The 13,847-nt window shown below is 40.1% G+C and overlaps 1 protein-coding gene across 8 annotated transcripts in view; it reads left to right on the forward strand.

Annotated features, from left to right (window-relative positions):
- The window catches only part of tex2l (testis expressed 2, like), an 88,714-nt gene extending 84,333 nt beyond the window's left edge, over positions 1 to 4,381 (forward strand). For 7 of the 8 annotated variants that reach the window (XM_074662755.1, XM_074662753.1, XM_074662752.1 and 4 more), the window contains 4 exons: positions 1,133 to 1,270; positions 1,492 to 1,701; positions 2,879 to 2,999; positions 3,072 to 4,381. In XM_074662755.1, the coding sequence (XP_074518856.1) occupies positions 1,133 to 1,270; positions 1,492 to 1,701; positions 2,879 to 2,999; positions 3,072 to 3,245 (643 nt within the window). In that variant the 3' untranslated portion in view covers positions 3,246 to 4,381. The remainder of the gene's footprint in view (positions 1 to 1,132; positions 1,271 to 1,491; positions 1,702 to 2,878; positions 3,000 to 3,071) is intronic. The other variant, XM_074662751.1, reaches the window with a different exon arrangement.
- The last annotated feature ends 9,466 nt before the right edge of the window (positions 4,382 to 13,847 follow it).

Below are 13,847 nucleotides of genomic sequence, written 5' to 3' on the forward strand. Positions count from 1 at the left end.
TTGAAAACGCAAAGGAGGAATCTTTGTGGGAGTCTCCTTGTCAACATGGCCTCAGTCTCCTGGCGTATACTTGAAACCATGAAACCAGAGCATTCCAAAATCTTCACTTTGGCCAGAGTTTTCAGAAAACAATGTTTTTTGTAATGTAAAACTGCGGTTTCGTGAGAATGACAAGTGTTAAATGTATAAAAATATCAGTGGATTTCCAGATTCCCGGCTACGTGTGGACATAGCCTAAATGTATCGAACTGCTTCCATGTGATTGGCTGATTCCATATTTGCATTAATGAGCAGCTGAACAGGTGTACCTAATTAGATGTCTGGTGAGTGTATCTGACAAGCTGAGTGGGTGTGTGGTGGCACTTTTTACAGGTTTATTGAGAATCTGATTCAGGACCAGCTTGCAAAGAGCGGCCCACATTCTGAGAGATCTCATATGAATTCTTTAATATCGCCTTCTGTAAAGCTGACTTTTAATAAAAGTGTGAGACAGATTTTTATCAAGGTGGTAAAAATAGAAACAGATGATTGTAAATATGCATTCTGCAAGTCATAACCCAGGCTGCAAAGCCCTCTGCAGTGTCTTATGTCTATTTCTGATGACATTGTAGAGGTGTTTTCTCTTTAAAAAGAAAGATACTCTTTATCAGGACAGGCAGAAAAGTCATAAGAGTGCCACTTTAAGTCATTTAGTGTTAGTTTTTCACTGATCTTAAGGTTAATCCCACCATATTACCCAGGCCAAGTAGCAAGAGCAATAGCCCACACAGCAGAAAATCCTCATTATAACACACACAAATACACACCTACACACACCCCTGTCTTTCTGTGATCCCTGCAGACTCTGATCCCCAAAGTAAAGCTTCACATTACATTGATCAGTGTCACACCGTCTGTCGTAGACCCTCTCTGCTGAGGATTACTGTCAAGGCAGAGCTTTACATGAGCCGTCTGAGAAGAGATGGAAAAGTTGATCACTTTGATTTTTTGAAACACATGAGATAAGTGTAATTTCTTCTATGAGTCCGTGTAGATATTGATGAGAAATTTTTAATGTTACAAAGAAAAAAAACAATGCTTGATACTTCTGTTTAAGCTTTTGTTTTCTTTCATCTTCACTTTCCTCTTCCAGCTGCAGGCCCATCGCCACCGTGCTGGCTGACAGTGATGAAGAGTCCTCCAGTGCTGGTTCATCCGATGAGGAAGAGCTGCTTCTTTCAGAGCCTCAGGGTCTGGTTGGAGAAAAGGGAGCCACACCAGCTACTGATGGGTAAATGTTACAAATTTAGAGAAAAAACACTCAGAAAGGGGTAAGTGTAACTTCTGGTGTGAAACCCCATGAAGTGTTAATGAAGGCCTTCTGTGTTGTGAATGCTCATTCTTCATAAACAGACACTTATTGTGCTGACATCACACCCCAGATGGATGTTTACTTTTACTTTCACTTTCACTCTCTCCCCTCCGCTCCTCTCGGCTGATCCTCTTTTACAGCGCAGGGGGTGGAAAGACGGGAAGGAGGATTTTAAGATTTGTGGACAAAATCGCTAAATCCAAGTATTTCCAGAAGGCGACGGAAAATGAGTTCATTAAGAAGAAGTTTGAGGAGATGTCCAACACACCCCTGCTGCTCACAGTGGAGGTGCAAGAGCTGTCGGGGTCTCTCGTCGTCAACATCCCGCCGCCACCTACAGACAGGATATGGCAAGTACTGATGCAATGTAATGCATGCAAATGCCCTTTTTAATTTGATTACAGAGGAGGTTACAAATAAGTTTGGAAAGGGATGACAAAACAGTGATAGAGGAATATTTTCCTACTGATTAGGTTAATATGTTACAGGTTATTGGCAGGACATGGTGCGAAAACAATATTAGAGGCTGGATCCCTCAGTAAAGACAAGAAGAGGTTCACCGTTCTGTGAGAGACTCGTACGGAGATAGTTCAACACTTTCGGATTAATTTTCTTGTGAAATTTTAGAGAATTTGAGGATTTCATCATTGACAGCACAAATTATGATAAGGAAAATCCTGCGCCTTTTTTCTCAAATGCAAGTTAGGTCAGGTTCATGGTAGAGTTCTTGGTAGAGTTTCAGAACGACTTCTCTGGGCCCGAGTTGAGATGAATTGAGTCAAGGTTGAAAACTGTCCACTGGTTCTACAAATCAAATTCAACAGTCTTTTTGGAAATCGTGGCCATGACTCTCAAGAGGAGAAAGGCCACCTAGCTTTTTTTTTTCTCAGCCAGTATCTCCTATGGTATTGAATTGCAGCAGACACATCCAGCAGTGCAACAGTGCAGGCTTGCCTCCATCCAGACAATGCCTTTTCCAGGGAGGACCTGGGATATTTCATCCACGGATTACAACAGTATGGCTCTGCAGTTGAAAAGTCCAGGAGCTTGCTTGGCTTGCCTTCAGTTCTGATGTGTCACTGATAGAAAAACTTGATGGATCATGACAAGAATTACAAAAATAGAGACCAAATATTTTCATTTTTAAACCGGGGTTGTACAGAAAATTGGATGGGGTAGTTTACGTTACATTTCTTACACTCTCCATCACATAAGTTTGTAAATGTTACACTCTAAGTTTGTGATTCATGTGCTTTGATAGTTGTTTTCTTGACTAAACCTCCCATTAGCTGGTATCAGCTTGTCTGATGCATTAGTGTAGCTCTGCTCTTTATTATGACACGATAAGCAGCAGATTGTGCTTGCTGTGACTCAAGCTTCACACGCGTCTTCGTCTGCCAAAGAACATTTATTTATTATTAAAGATCAATATTGGTTCGGCTTTGAGTCTGCTGCTGCTGCTGGGGGGACACAGGACTGGAATGTGGCTAAAATCTGCAATGACGTGTTGTGATCTCCTTCCTCTAGGTACAGCTTCTGCGTGCCGCCCAAGCTTGATCTGCACGTCCGCCCTAAACTCGGGGAGAGGGAGGTGACTTTCTGTCATGTGACGGAGTGGATTGAGAAGAAACTGCAGGATGAGTTCCAGGTAAAAAGAAAAGGAAAGAAAATGATATCAGGTCCTCAACTTTGTCTCACAAGCATTTTTTCCCTCCTTCAGAAAGTGTTTGTTCTGCCAAACATGGATGATATCTACTTCCCCCTGATGCATGCTGGGATGGATGGCTCCAAGGCATCACAGCATGCATCCACCCATCCCGAGAGATCCCAGAGCTCATCCACTGAGTCCATCGAGAGGATCCCGATTGAGGTCTCTGGATCCGAGTCTGACTAGTGCCTCACTAATTGAACACATTTTATATTCACAGACTGAAAGGAGGAGAAAGCCTCTCTGGACCTGAGGAGGTGGACTTTTTTTAGCCCTTAAATTGAGATTTAAACCAGCGCTGTAGGTGACAGTCCAGTATTTGTTTCCTTTGTTTTCAAGAGAACTATGTAAGAAGCAGCCAGACTGAGATGTAAGAGGCTAAAAGCTAAACCTTCCGCTAATGTTTACACGTGAATGGCCCCTGTAATGAGAGTGGTGCTGCTCTGATGTTTACAGCTTGAAGCCACTTTGGATGAAAGATGGGTTCAAATCAATAAAAGCTGGAAAAAACTAGCGTGTGATCTTTCTGTAAGGTATCCTACAAACCTCAGAGTCTGCCTTAAAAAAAAATAGCTGATAACATCCAAGTTTTACAAAAACAGACCGTGTGAAATGCAAACGCAGAGAAAACGTCTTGATGCATAAAATGAAGTCACATGGAAACTGAGTGGGATGATGCGTGTGTGCACAGCGATGTCGCTCTGTGGGATACAGTGGAGTTATGTGCACTATGGTTCATTAAACAGCTCCTCACTTTGGGTTTAAAACAGTTTTAAGATGTGATAGAAGGGGTTCTCCCATGGAGGAAAAAAACACAGTGTGATTAATCTGGGGATGACTTATAGTTTAACACTGCCCTCAAATATGTTTGCCTCTTTGTGAAAAGGAAAGTGAAACATCAAGTTCCTTCATTATTCTGAAATCCTGCATCAACCTGTTTACCTCACTGGAAAAACAGAAAAAAAATCAGACCCTAACTATAACCCTAACCCTGACAGAAAAAATGGCTTCTGATATCCTTTTCAAAGATTCACCTTCTCCATTTCACCCTAAAACACTCTGCTGGGTGATTTTCACCGGAGCAAATGCATTTATATTAATTTCATTTTGTTGCATTTATCTGAGTTTCATGGGTCCCTGAGTAGCTTCAGGCCGCTCACTGATGTCATCAAAGGTAGACGTGTTTTCCTGTTACCACCCCTGTTTTGGGTGATTTTCACCTGATGTTAGATTTTAAGGGTTGAAATATTTATTCCTTCTTTCATTTTCTGAACCGCTTATCCTGTTCAGGGTTACGGGTGGCTGGAGTCTATTCCAGTTGTTGAGCATTGGGCGAGAGCAATAAGAGGCACAGCCATAGACTGTATAAAACATGGACGTGGTCTCGCCGACGTCGCCCCTCTGTTTCTGGAACTGAAACTGAAGCACATTGCTACACATGGCTACAGCGGCCATATTGGTAGTGGCAAGGGCTTTGCGTACAGCCATAGGGCGCCTGTCGGTCGCGTGACCCTCAGCTGTGCCTCTTATTGGGGGAGCCCGTGATCTTAATATCCTCCGAACGGCCAAGTTAGAAAAAAATTCACCCCCAGTTCAGTGGGTGCCGGTAGTAAAAGTAGCGACTCAGACAGGAGGCGTTTTTTGAACCAGGCTGTAAATAGGTTAATTTCTGCTTTGAAAACAGATTTTTTTTGGCTTGGTGTGTATGTGACTTCCGCTACTTCCGGAGCCAGCCTCAAACAGACACTTGAAAAACAGCAGATTTTAGCACTTCCCAATTGTCTCATATTCTTAGACCGGAGGTTGCCGCATGGGCACAGCTGAGGGTCGCGTGACCGACAGGCGCCCTATGGCTGTAGGAGAAGTCCTTGCCACGACCAATATGGCCGCTATAGCCGATGTGCTTCATTTTCCGTTTCAGAAACAGACAGGTGACGTCGGCGAGAGTACGTCCATGTTTTTAACAGTCTATGGGTAAGAGGCGGGGTACACCCTGGATTGGACGCCAGCCAATCACAGGGGGTGAAATATTTGTCACCATTATTTATCAATATATGAAAAAGGCTCATATGTCTAAAGAATGGGTAAACCAAAGAAAAAGTTCTCAGCTCAGTTAGGTTTGTTTTTCACAAATTTCTGAGCCTTACTTTTGGGTCTGTTTATGATACCTTTTTTATTGTATGAGACTTTGTTTTTAGAATAATAAAAGAAAAGTCCTTCAATATATTTTTGATGTGAAGTATTTTTATTGGGTATTCTATACCAGGTAAAATATAGCCGATAGTGTTACTAATTGTAGTGACAGTGTTGTAGGATTAAGATTGTTCATGGCAGCAGAGGGCAGCACCTGCTTATTTCTCAACTGGCTGCTCTCGTCCTCCACTATAACCCTCTTTTCATTATCCTCTCTCCATCTCACAGGTCATAACCATTCTGTTGTAATGAAGCACTTGCAGTCTTCTTTAACACAATATACACCCTAGAAATTGTGCTCCTTTGACAAGACAAACCTGGGAAGCTTAAAATCTTTCTAAATGCTTAATTTTATATCATTAGTGACATTAGCAAGCAAATTTGCTTGATACAGGTCTATGACCGAAATGTTGCATTAAAGTTTTTCTTCCTGGAAGTTGGTTAGTGTGTGTGATTTTTCTTTTCTTCTGATAAATTTGGACTTTTTTGTCTTTATCCAACGCACGCGCACAAGGAGTAGATGTGTGAAGATGTGTGCTTTTTCAATCTTTCTAAAAAAAAAAAAAAAAAAAAAGAAAGAAAAAAAAAGGGAAAAAAACCCCTCTTAATTGGCCTAATGTGTGTTTTGAGCTAAAAACCTACCAAGCTCAAACCACAGAGGGGTCATGTCATGAATTGGATTGGACAGTATCTTTCAACAGCTTTCATGAATTTTACCCCACCAAAAAAGTTACAATCATGTTACATGATTGTTTCCTCTGTCCATGGTGCCTTTTTAACCACACCTGTCACGTACTGGTTTTTGGCCTTGCCCCTTTTAGCACAAAGATTACTTCAGCCTCTCTAAATCTTTTAATAATATATTATGTAATGCAGATGATGAGGTCCCAAAATCTTTTTGAAGTTTATGCTCAGGACTATTTATTTACTATTTCCTCCTGTAGAGTTGTGACCCACCTCCTATTGTTCCATCTCTTACTTACCTGATGCAAGATAACCTTGTCGACGCCTGTTTCAGCAATTTTAAAATGTGTTCTTGGTATTAAATTTAGAAAAAGCACATTTCAGGTTTCACTTTTAACATTTGCCATGTTGTACTTACCCTATCTTCAATTCTTTAAATGCAAATGATCACAGTCTGTGTTCAGATACAGTTTACATAGACTGTCAAAATTTTGCGGATTTGCAATACATTAAAGACTAATTTCCAGTCAGTTAGGTTGTGCACTGTATGTAATGGAGTAATGAAGGCATACAACATAATCATGGATCTTGTACAGGAAAGTGTTTAACACTAGCCAAGAACTTCAAACAGGATCATACTCACTCGAGTTGACTAACCCCTTTATTGTGTATGAGTATTGTGTAACTTACATTCATCAATGAAGCATGGGTGGTTTGACATGGGTTCATAGTGTTAATCAGGTATTTCAGGAAGAAGAAAAAAAAAAGTCCCAGCACACTTATGCAAACTGTCTGGATGACACTACATTATGTAATGACACCATATGATAGGCTGTAAAGTGACGCCTTACAAAACGACAAAAGATGAAGTCTTCACCTTGGTGGAAAATACAGATCTACTGATACTGTACGATAATTCGTATGAGCATCAGAATAGGGAAAAAAGTGATTTGAATAGTGGTGTGCACAGATTTTTTTTTAGAGGCAGGGACGGAAAAAAAAACCCAGCATGTACAATTTGTTCTCACCACTAAAGAGGGCATAAAGTTCTGCGTGTTTCACATTCAAGAGGGACAATTTATCGTGTTTGAACCAGCTAAGTGACTTTGCATGTGGCATGGTTGTTGGTCTGAGCATTTCCCAAACTTTTGATCTCCTGGGATTTGCACTCACAACCATCTCCAACCATCAGAATATTCAGTGAGAGGCAACAATTCAATTGGGCTTACCAAAATTGGACGATAGATGGTTGTAAAAGTTTTGCCTGGTCTGATGAGTCTGGATTTCTGCTCCACATTAAGACAGTAGGGTTGGAATTTGGCGTCAACAACATGAAAGCATGGATCCATCCGGCCTTGTATCAACAGTTCTGGCTGCTGCTGCTGCTGCTGTTGCAAGTTTAGTGTTGTTGGGGATATTTTTTTGGTTCACTTTTAGCCCCTTAGTATCTATTGAGCATTTTTAAGCTCAACAGCCTCCCTGAGAAAAGGTGCTGACCAAGTCATCCCTTTATGACCACAGTGTATCCATCTTCTAAATCCAACCCAGTACAGTAGCTTCTCTGGGATGTGTGGCCAACAAATCTGCAGCGACTGTGTGACGCTATTGTGACCAAAACCTCTGGGGGTTGTTGAATCCATGCCGCCAAAAATTAAAGCAGCTCTGAAAGCAACAGTGACCTTTTGGAAATTGTACAGGGAAAAGTTTTGTTTTGCATGAAATCTCTAAAAATTCATTTATATTGGGGTTGTATTTTATTGTATCATATTTTATTGTAAAGTTTTATGATTCATCATATCAAAATGTTTTACTTTAAGTTGAGTTTAAAAAAAAAAAAAAAACGGGTAAAAAGAAAAAGGACAAAATTAAAATCATCTCCCCATGATGGCATCTCATAAAAAGGTTTGACACATCCATCATCAAACTGCCTGTTCAATAACTTCCACACAGGTTAAAACCTGAACTTTTAAAAATGTCAGAACTGTTTTTATAGCAAACTTTTAGTCATAACTCCTGCAATTTTTTTCAATCCTCTTCCCTTCAAAACATCTACATTCCCATAATTCACCCTGAAACTGCAGCTAAAAGTAGAACTGCCACTAATTGTTTCAAAGAAAAGGCCCCCCCCCCAGTGAGAATCAAGCATTCTTCCTTGAAGAAGGAAGTCTTGAGGCTTAGTTGCCGTTACTCTGTGATCTCATCATCAAACGAATGGTTTACTGAAAGTGCTGCACATGAAACAAATCCTTATCTTAAAAAAAATTAGGACAAATTTTGTCTCAGTCATAAAACGTTTTTCTTCCTTTTCCTCAAGATCAATTGAACAATGTAATGATTTTATTGATAAGCATGGACCATAATTGTTAATAAAAATGATTGTCGTGTAAACAGTAGTTTGTGTTTGTACCTCCCGTAAAGGACTTCCTTCTCATGCCACTTCCTGTAGGCCTCTCTTTACAGTAAGTTTAGTCTCTCACCCCCCCTCCTCACACACACACACACACACACACACACACACACACACACACACACACACACACACACACACACACACACACACACACACACACACACACACACACACAGGCTTTATACCCATAAAACTAGTCTTGTGACAGTGTGCCTGTAGATCAGTTTGGATATCTTTTCCCATCAGCCACACGTTTCTGGCACTTTCCGCCACCTTTCATTTCCTTGTAGTTGAGCGTAAACACAAGATTTCTAATCCAGCCCCTCCTTGAGCCAACATAACACGATTCTTGGCAAGACACACAAACCTGCTTCCTTTACTACAAATAAGTGACAACATATCCATCACTTTTCTCACATCAACCCCCTACCTTGGTTATTGACTGAAAAGAAGAAAATTTCAAACTGATGAGGAACTCCCGTGATTAGTTACACAGGTCACTCAGGTCTTTGCGCTTTGTCAACAAATCACCTCTGAGCCAAGGCTCTAGATAAGACAGTCCTTTATCTGGACCCTCCTATCAGTGTTGGCGAAGGGAAACACCACAACACTGTCTGACCCTAATTTTACCACAATCAAATATTTCCTCCTTGTCAGGAGTGATTAAAAGATAATGGCTACAAGCTATCATTGTGTTCACCTATGACTCATGCTCACGTTTCCGGAGACAACAAATTAATCTTGTACGTTAAGTTTGCACTTTGATATGACTCACCTTTGACCTGAAAACCTCATGGGAATATGTTTGCACCCTGGTGGATGCTGAAAAACCTCCAAATGATGACGAAATTTGGAAAATGTTAATAATTTTAAAATGTGTGGAGATAGATACTTTAACTACTGATGTTTTTAAAAAAATAATATTAATAATAATAATAATAATAATAATAATGAAAAAACAATTAAAAAAAGAACGAAACACCTACTGATGTTAAATATTGAATACTGTAGCCTTCTGGTTTTAAGATAAATGCTTCAACATCATATTAGCACGTTCTCATGTTGAAATAAGGTAAAGGAGCATGATAGTATTTAATTATTTCCACTGAACATCAGACAATGAGGAGGATGAAAAATATACACATATCAAAAACCCAGTTAGTAGATAAAAATTATTCCATAAACAGAGGACCAATTTAAAAGGCAGATCCAATCCTCCTTAAAGAGGGGGTTTTGAACATCACCTAAAAGTAATGATGCTTGATGTCCGTACGGACCATGTGTGAATTTTCAAACTGTCTGGATATTTATCAACAACAGTGGACGTTTGTAAACTGCTCAAAATGTTCTGTTTAAACAGTGATAAAGGTCTTCATGAGGCTTGTAATAATGATCATTGTGCCCCCTTTTTTAATACCCACTCTGCATTAGAAGTGTTACCAGCCATGAAATTGTTTCTTTGGCTTCAATTACACACACTTTTGAAATGATCAAAAGTCTTTTTAAAATGTTTTTAATTTTTTTTTATGTTAATGTATATTTTATGCTGTTTTGGTTCTGGTTTGCTTAGATCAAATAAAAATGTGTTTTGGTTTTTTGTTTGTTCAAAATGGGATCCAAATCTAGGCGAAAGGTTTCCTAATCAATCAGCACCAATGAGGATCATCTGTGATGTCTCCTCAGCTGGTGGTAACCAGCAGAGGGGAGGTTATATAAGGAGGCTGAAGGCTCACTGTTCAGTTTGGTCACAGGAGGGTCGGCACCATCAGCTGGCTTTCTTTTGCCACACTTGAATGAGATTTTGAGTTGAGATTTCTTTTTTCTTCTTTGTGTTGAACATCATTTTTTGTTTGTCTATCATACCAGTGGGAGCCTGTGGGGAATCTTACTTTCTAGGCTATATTTCAGAAAACACAAGCACCCATGTTTCTTCAACGTTTTCACAAAGGGAAGATGTGAATGAGGCCATATCCCCACGTAGCTGGGTATTTGGGAAACCACATATATTTTCATACGTTTACGCCTGACATCCACACGAAACCCCAGCTCTACGTCACTAAAAATTATGTTCTCTGAAGACTCCAGCCAAAGTAAAGATTTTGGAAAACTCAGGTTTCATGGTTTCGCTTGGACGCCGGTAAACAGAGTTTTTGGTTGTCAAACATCGCAGCTGAATGACAGAGGCTCATTCTGATTGGCTGACATGGGTTTTATGTCAGGAAAACACTGCCCATTATGTGTTTGGCATGCTTGGAGCCGCAATCACCAGCAGATTAACCCGCTGCATGTGGACGAAAGTATTTTTTTTTTTAAAAACAAACGAGGGGTGGATACTTGTTTTTGAAAATACTCCAGCTATGTGTGAACATGTCCTTAGATTCCCACACTCCAACCCCTGCCTGTTCTGTTTTTGAAGGGAATCAACCCTAACCCTAATCTAACCCTAACCCTAATCTAACCCTAACCCTAATCTAACACTAACCATCAATTAGAAAAAACACTCAAACCCTTGGGCTTAAATGAGGAACATGAATAAAACGAAACTTTCTCATATGAGGCAAAGAAGACTCTTAGATCATCAAAACAAATCCCCTTATCCCTTGCATGATGTTTGTGTTTCTCTTTGGTGTGTCTTCTTGTGTTTGAAGCTTTGAATTAAACAGTGAAACCTCAAATAGAACAAACTATTCACACTCAAACATCATGGAAGGAAAAACGGCTTATCTGGACCTGGCGATCTCCCACGCCTGCAGGTTAAAAGTCTTTGTCTAACCTGGAAAAAAGAGAACGGAAATAATATAATCACACTAACCTGGACCTTGGGATAGCACACGTCTGAAGGTCAAAGTCGTTGTTGTACCTGGAACAAAGAGAACAGAAAAAATTAAAAACAAACTAAAAACTCAGAAAGATACTAACATAGAGGATGAGATAATGATAAATCCGCTCCTGAATAAGGAGTGGAGGAGTGAAAAAAAGAAAAAGGAGTTAAACTGACAGAACTCTATGAGCCAGTGCACGGTCTCAAAGTTCCTTTAACAGAGAAAAAAATGTTTTAACAACTTTATTTCCCTATCAAAACTTAACCCTAACTGTCAGCTCTGGACAAGTGGCATCACATACCGTCAGTGTTGTCATAACTGAAGAGAAATATGTTGAACAGGAGCCAATAACTTCAGACAAAATCTTCATCTTGTTTGTTTAATCACCCATGTGTAGAGTTGTGTAACATACAGTCATCTTACAAACTCGGATGGGTTTAGCATGACTTCATTATCTATCAAAACTCATTCCTGAAGGAAAATTAAAAGAAGAAGAAGAAGAAAAGTTATGCAAGTCTTCTGAAAGACAAACATCCATTCAGTTCTGTCATTTTTTTTTACATTACAAACTGTATTCCTACCAGCTTTAAAGCATTTTCTACACCAGGTTTTACTTCCTTCCTTCTCATCATGAGCTGAAACACGGTCTCTTGAATTGAAACTGGGCAGTTTAGATGTAAAGAAGCACAAATTTAACATTTGATCTTAACATCATCTTTCATTAAAAACATAAAGTCCCAGCACTTTATGGGTTTGTGAACACATGTAAATCTGACTTGAAGTGTTCATTGCATTCACTGCATGTAGGGAATGCAGGAGTAGCATAATTCTGATCTAAGTTGGAAAGGAGCCAAGATCTTACTCCCACAAGTTAAACCATTCGTTCAAGGTGTTGTGTAACTTACAGTCATTGCATTAGGCTTGAATTGATTAGTATCATGGCCTCATGACCGATCATCAGGTATTCCCTGACGCAGAACGAAAAGGTCCCAACGGTTAAGTTACGCAAGTCTTCAGGATGGCAAACATCAATTTGTGTGACACCAAACCTTAAAGCTATTAAGTCCTCTTCAATCCACTCATTTTTTTGACAATCTGTTAGTATCAGCTGGGTTTTAAGTGGCATAACACACAGTGCAGAGGTAGTTATGCAAAGTAGAACCACATCCTGCTCACCCTGTCAAGATTCCTGTCCACCACTGAAAATGTCCTTTTCGTACTTTTGAGAGACTCAGCCTGAAATAGTTATTTAAGCCATTGATCTGTTGTCTTTTCACTTTTTTCAATTCTATATAGGCTTTACATTTGAACGATTAAATTTTATTTTATCAACATCTGGCACATCTCCAACTTGATTTAAGATTGTAAATGGAGTGTGGTTTGTTGGTTGCTTGTCTGAAAGAGATTAACAGAGTGGAAGTGTCATCTGCATGTTAAGAATGTAGGCCTACATAACAACTGTGGTCATGGTTGAACAGGAAAGAGTTGAACAGGAGCCAAACCACATCAGTCGTTGAATTAAGCTTGGGTGGATTTATCACAGCCTCATCCCTGTCATTGGGTATGAAAGGGAGTAAAACAAGAAGTAGAATCATCCGCCAGAATGAGTAGCTATAGAGCGCACTAAAGGATTAAGGTTTATCTGACCTGGGTTATCCCTTAACTGGGTTCTTGGACAGGCTGAAGGATTTCCCCAGGTTTTCAAAGGGAGACCTGACTTTAGCACATTTGGTGGAAGTCCAAGATTGTGAAAATCTCTCAGAGGGGGTGTCCAAAATTGAGTGAAGCACCAACTATGTGTGACAGCATAGAAGGTTTTCACGGATCAGAAGCTTTTCAGTAATTTGAGGAGGGATGCCACCAGCTAAGGTGGAAACCTCTGCAGTGTTTGGGGATTTTTTTTTTTTTTTCCATTTTTGAAGTAAGCTTGTTGTGGATGCAACTGTTTGCAGAACTTTTTCTCATTTGCGGTGTGTTGTTGCTGCCACCTTTTTCTTTTTGGGACTTAGATTGTGTTTTTACTAATGCAACATTCTGCATTTGAAGATTGATTTGGGGTCATCCCGTTTTCTCAAATCCCACAGTTCTATGCAACCTAATCGAGAAATCATTTAAAATTGAAAAGTGTATCTGTGTGTGTCTGCGTGTACACTTGGAAGCAGGATTGTGCAAAAACTGAGCCTTTGAGCACAGAGACTCGCTTGTTGTTTCTATGCCCTGTTTCCACCAATGGTTCGTCTCAGTACAGCGCACATTTTGTGGTTTTTCCATTGACTAATCCTGCGACAGATCCCCAAATAACCAAGACAAATCGTCCCACTTTTTGGGACCCTTCCTTTGGGGAGCCAGACAAAACTGATCTGACCCTAGAAGGTGGAGCTACAACACTGCAGACCATTGATTAGAAAGAATCGTCACTTACTGTGTGACAGCGGCTGTATTTCTCCTGGGGGGACACACTCTTTTCCTAAACAAAGCTTGATTGCGCTTTGTAACAGAGACGTATGGAAATCACAAAGAGGCGAATCACTGGGTGTCTTCCATTGTTGCTCTTTGTTTACTGCTCTTTGTTTACTGCGTCGCGTTTTCTTTGTTGGATATATTAGTGGAGTACACGCTACTATGTAGCTGACGCAGCTATTGGCATCCAGCTTACACGCTGCTACCACGAGGGGGCAC

The sequence above is a fragment of the Halichoeres trimaculatus genome, unplaced genomic scaffold (genome assembly GCF_033239565.1).
Source record: "Halichoeres trimaculatus isolate MK-OKI-2021-1 unplaced genomic scaffold, fHalTri1.1 fHalTri1_scaffold_23, whole genome shotgun sequence".
NCBI lineage: Eukaryota > Metazoa > Chordata > Actinopteri > Labriformes > Labridae > Halichoeres > Halichoeres trimaculatus.